The sequence below is a fragment of the Cebus imitator genome, unplaced genomic scaffold, assembly GCF_001604975.1.
Source record: "Cebus imitator isolate Cc_AM_T3 unplaced genomic scaffold, Cebus_imitator-1.0 Scaffold274, whole genome shotgun sequence".
NCBI lineage: Eukaryota > Metazoa > Chordata > Mammalia > Primates > Cebidae > Cebus > Cebus imitator.
In genome coordinates, this window is record NW_016107589.1 from 863998 (window position 1) to 869802 (window position 5805).

A 5805-nucleotide genomic window follows, 5' to 3' on the forward strand; every position below is an offset into this window, starting at 1 on the left:
AGTAGAGACAGGGTTTCACCATGTTGACCAGGATGGTCTCGATCTCTTGACCTCGTGATCCACCCGCCTCGGCCTCCCAAAGTGCTGGGATTACAGGCTTGAGCCACCGCGCCCGGCCTAATTTTTCTTAAGTAGGCTAAGTAATTCCTCTTAGTATCTTATTTACAGCATACATTTAATTATATCATTGTCTTTCTTCATAATAGAGAGATAAACCTCAAAGTTATAATCAGATTGGTACTAATGATCTTATGAGATATCATTGAACTGTCATTTTAAATGTGTTTGTTGACTTTGTATCTTTTATAGAGAAGAAAACTACACCTCAGCCCTGAGCAATGCAGTAACTTTTACGTGGAACAGTATGGAAAAATGTTTTTCCCCAATTTAACAGCTTACATGAGTTCTGGACCACTTGTCGCCATGATATTAGCGAGACACAAAGCCATCTCTTATTGGCTAGAACTTTTGGGACCAAATAATAGCTTAGGAGCAAAGGAGACATATCCAGACAGGTAATTTTCAGGCCTGGGGGGATGGCAGGGAATGGAATCCATCTGTGAAAATGAAAAAAAAAAAAAAAATCTGATTTCATTGTAATGGGATTTTTCTTTTCATTTGGAAGTTTTCCTAAATCAACTTTGTTTTGGGGGGAGAGTCTGGGAGGTCCATTTTACATTTTAACCACTTTAAATACCTATCAATACTACATACCAGAAAAAGCCTCAGAGAACGTCTGATTTATAGTTGACTATCCGTATTCTCTCAACCTTTAAACTGCCACTGAAGTAGGATTTTTAGATGGGAAAATTGGGATGGTATTTTAAAAGAATAATGGTAATACAGGAACAGAAATTCAGATTTTCAGCATTATTGTTAATGTATGGAAACAAGAAGATACTGAGTTTTTGCACTTTTGAATATGCATTGCTTTTTCCCTTCTCACAAAACAACACTGCTTTTTTTTACCCAGCGAACTGTTTTCCCAGTGTATTCCTCCTGTGAATGTAAATATGTTTGATCCTTATCTAGATAGATAAGCTTAAATTTAAGCTTAAATTTGACATAGATTGTGAAGCTTTCATATGTAAGAAGTGACCATGTTTTTGTAAAATTCCTAAGTAGAATGTATACATATAAAGTAAGGAATAGATGTCAGATTGGATGGACATCATCTCCAACTTGTTTTTAGTCTAAGGGCAATTTATGGCACAGATGACCTAAGGAATGCACTTCATGGGAGTAGTGACTTTGCTGCTGCGGAAAGAGAAATACGTTTTATGTTTCCTGAAGGTGAGTTATAGATGACAGACTTGCCAACTGCATCTCCTTATTGTTTGCTTTTTCTTTTATTTTGCGGATATAGCTGGGAAGGAAGATAAAAGAATTTTTTTCCAGTGTATTTTGTTACATTTTTGAGTTGTATTTACTTAAAACTTGAAGCCACAAATTGAAAACTTGACATTTCCCTAACAACTAAATTGTGCCCTCTAGGGAGTCCTTTGAGAAATGTTTAATTTTTATTTATTTATCTATTTTTAACATTTTAAAAAATTTGAGACAGTGTCTCACTGCAACCTCGAACTCCTGGGCTCAGGTGATCCTCCTGCTTTAGCCTCCCAGGTAGCTGAGACTATAGGTGCATGCCACCATGCCTAGCTAATTTTTTATTTTTTATTTTTTGGAGCAATGGGGTCTCTCCATGTTGTCCAGGATATGCTCAAATGCCTGTGCTCAAGTAATCTGCCTGCATTGGCCTCTCAAAGTGATGAGATCGCAGGTGTGAGCCAACACACCCAGACAATTTTTTTTTTCTTTGTTTTCTCTTGTACTAGACACATTCTTCTGTGTTATAATTCTTTCTAGTTATCCTGAAAGTTTCAGTAGAGTTTGTGACACATGAGAAAAATAATCTCTCTTGGAAACTACATTTGATTTACCGTCTTCTCTAACAGTTTACTGTTTGCCTGACAAAGTCTTATACAGTTGAGAAATTAATAACTAGTCCCTTTTTTTGTTTCTATACTGTTAGAGAAGTTGTAAACCTTTCAGAAGTTTACATAGGAGGAAGAACACTGAGGTTTTTGGTTTGTTTTTAATGTCTTTAGAGCAGAAATGAAATTTGGTGATTTTTGTTATAAGGAAAAAATACAAAGCATTGACAAGATTTTGAAATTTTTTTTGGTATGTTTTTCCTGTTATGACTTATTTTTTCCTAAGTCATTTAGATCTGTTCCTCAGTATTTTCCACTGGAGATTCATTCAAATAAAACTGAAAACTATCGTGGAGATTTAAAAAATTCCTGATTTTTTTTGTTTCAGAGATTTCACGTTTATGGAATAACTGATATGATACAACAGTATCACTGTTGTTTGAATTTCTAAATTCAAAATAAATAAATTTCACTTTTTGAGTACTTGATCTGTTACTTTTTAGTGCACTTTAGTGCCACCAGACCGATGCTGACCTGACAATGGGCTGACAGCTTTTCTCCACTGGCCTTTCAGATTCTTAAACAAGCAAACGAAAACTACTTTAAAAATAAATAAATAAATAAATAAAATATATATATATATATATATATATATATTGAGAAATATATATATATATTGAGAAATATATATATATATTGAGAAATATATATATATATATATATCTCAAAGCAGTTCTCCTGCCTCAGCCTCCCAAAATACTGGAATTGTAGGAGTGAGCTGCTGTGTCCAGCGAGATGACTTTTTCACGTGGTAGCACTTTGTGTTAGTCCTGCTAGTGAATTAAACTTTTGCTCGTTAGCTTTTATTTTTTATTTATCTATTTGAGATGGAGTCTCACTCTGTCACCCAGGCTGGAGTGCAGTAGCATGATCACAACTCACAGCAGCCTTGACCTTTTGGGCTCAAGCGATCCTTCCACCTCAGTCTTCCGAGTAGCTGGAACAACAGGTACATGTCATCATGCTTGGCTAATTTTTGTATTTTCTTTTTTTGTCTTGCATTGGAATATATTTTCTATAGACATGAAATCTCACTGTGTTGCCCAGGCTGGTCTTGAACTCCTGGTCTCAAGCAATCCTGCTGCCTCTGCCTCCCAAAATGGTGGGATTATAGGTGTGAGCCATCACTCCCAACTTCTCTTTAGCTTTTAAATAAAACAGGATAAAAATTCATTTTATCTTAAGTAGAAGGTATATTTGGAAGCTCTTTGTACTCATAGGATTATAGGATTATATTCCTAAACTGTAATTTTCTTTCTTTTCTTTTTCTTTTTTTTTTTTTTTTTTTTTTTTTTTTTTTTTTTTTTTTTTTTTTTTTTTTTTTTTTTTTTTTTTTGAGATACAGTCTCTTTCTGTTGCCCAGGACAGAGTATAGTGGCACAATCACAGCTCACCGCAGCCTTGACCTCGCAGGCTCAAATAATCCTCCCACATCAGCCTTTGGAGTAGCTGGAACCATAGGTGTACACTACCACACCTGGCTACTTTTTCAAGTTTTTTGTAGAAATGGCGTTTTGCCTTGTTGCTCAGGCCAGTCTCAAACTCTTGTGCTCAACTGATCCTCCTTCCTGCCTTCCAAAGTGTTGGGATTACAGGCGTGAACCACTGTGTTTTCAGTTGCCTTTGATTTTTACTCATTAAATTAATCCTCTAGGCATGAGTTTAGATATATAGTTAGGCATTTGAGAAGCAGCAAGTTGTAGGATAAATATAAAATCATTAATTACTTAGCACATTGCAGATCTTTTGCTGTGAAGTTCTTTGGAGCAAATTCCGAGTTTGTGGTATGAGCGTCCTCCTACTTAGCAGTCCATCAACAAAATGTGCAAAACTTGTATATGATGATTCACTCAAGCAAGTTATAAAGATATTCAAAGACATGTTCCTAATCCTTGAAAAAAGTAATGCTTGCTGGGCACAGTGGCTCATGCCTATAATCCCAGCAGTTTGGGAGACGAAGGTGGGTGGATCACTTGAAGTCAGGAGTTCGAGACCAGCCTGGCCAACATGGTAAAACCCTGTCTCTACTAAAAATGCAAAATTAGGCAGGCCTGGTGGCCCATGCTTGTAATCCCAGTTACTCAGAAGGCTGAGGCAGGAGAATTGCTTGGACCTGGGAGGTGGAGGTTGCAGTGAGCTGAGATCACACCACTGAACTCCAGCCTGAACGACAGAGTAAGATTGTCTCAAAAAAAGAAAAGGAAAGAAAGGAAAAAGTAATGCTTTCTTCTTTCCCTTTTTTGGGGGGGAAGGGGTTACAGGGTCTCTCCATGTCACTCTGGATGGAGTGCAGTGGTGCAATCATAGCTCACTACAACCTTAAACTCTTGTCCTCAAGCAGTCCTCCCACCTCAGCATCCTGAGTAGCTGGAACTACAGGTGTGTACCACAATGTTCTGTTACTTTTTTTTTTTTTTTTTTTAGACAGAGTCTCACTCTGTTGCCCAGGCTGGAGTACAGTGGTGTGATCTCTATGCCTGGCCCAATTTTTTAATTTTTTTGTAGAGATGGGGTCTCACTAAATTACCCAGGGTGGTCATCTTTCCCTTTTTACAGAAATGGCTAATTCAAAGTTTTGCTATATTTCATTTCTTCAACAAATTTATTGAGTTGCTTACTATTTGCCATAAATTCATAAGAAGATGAATAAGAAGATATCCCTGCTCTCAAAATGATTATATTTGAAAATAAATATACTGGCTTGATGTGGTGGCTCACACCTGTGATTCCAACACTTTGTGAGGCTGAGGCAGGAGAATAGCCTGAGTCCAGGAGTTGGAGACCAGCGTGGGCAACATAGCAAGATCTCATCTCTACAAAAAATAAAAAATTATCTGGGCATGATAGCCTATGTCTATAGTTCCAGCTACTCTGGAAGCTGAGGTGGGAGGATCATTGGAGCCTAGGAGGTTAAGGCTGTGTGAGCTGTGATAGCACGCTCCAGCCTGAGCCACAGACTGAGACCCTGTGTCAGACAAACTAACAAAGAAATAAATAAAGCAAGGACGACAAAAACCTTAAAAAGCTTAAAGAAAGTTCATCCATGTAAGGAACATGAAAACACTCTTTTTCTCACTAATTTATTTAGGTGGCTTACGCTTATAATCCCAGCACTTTGGGAGGCAGAGGCAAGAGGATTGCTTGAGCCCAGCAGTTTGAGAGCAGCCTGGGCAACATGGCAAGACCTTATCTCTTCCAAAAGTATAAAAAATTAGCTGGGGTTGATGGTGGACACCTATGGTCCCAGCTACTTGGGAGGCTGAGGTGGGAGATTCACTTGAGCCCAGCAGGTCAAGGGCCCAGTGAGCTGTGGTTATGCTGCTGTATGTCAGCCTGGATCACAGAGTGAGACTCTTTCAATAAATAAGTAAATGAATAATCTGCTGATGAAATTAAGAAAACAATTCCAGGGAAGAAACTGTTTGCAAACCATATCTGATAAGGGCTTAATGTCTAAAACATATAAAGAACTCTTACAACCCAATATCAAAAAAATTCCTAAATAACCCAATTAAAAAATGGGCAAAGGACTTGAATAGACATTTTTCTAACGAAGACATACAAATAACCAACAAGTATATGAAAAGGTACTCAAGGCCAGGCATGGTGGCTCACGACTGTAATCCCAGCACTTTGGGAGGCTGAGGCAGGCAGATCACCTGAGGTCAGGAGTTCAAGACCAGCCTGGCCAACAAGGCAAAACCCCTTCTCTACTAAAAAAATACAAAAAATTAGCTGGGTATGGTGGCATGCGCCTGTAATCCCAGCTACTCAGGAGGCTGAGGCAGCAGAATTGCTTGAACCTGGGAGG

At 38.1% G+C, this 5805-nt stretch overlaps 1 protein-coding gene across 2 annotated transcripts in view; it reads left to right on the top strand.

Moving 5' to 3' along the window:
• NME5 (NME/NM23 family member 5) overlaps positions 1-5805 on the top strand; it is a 24185-nt gene that overhangs the window by 10356 nt on the left and 8024 nt on the right. For both annotated transcript variants that reach the window (XM_017500948.2, XM_037728647.1), the window contains exons 3-4: positions 310-515; positions 1193-1293. In XM_017500948.2, coding sequence (XP_017356437.1) covers positions 310-515; positions 1193-1293 — 307 coding nt within the window. The remainder of the gene's footprint in view (positions 1-309; positions 516-1192; positions 1294-5805) is intronic.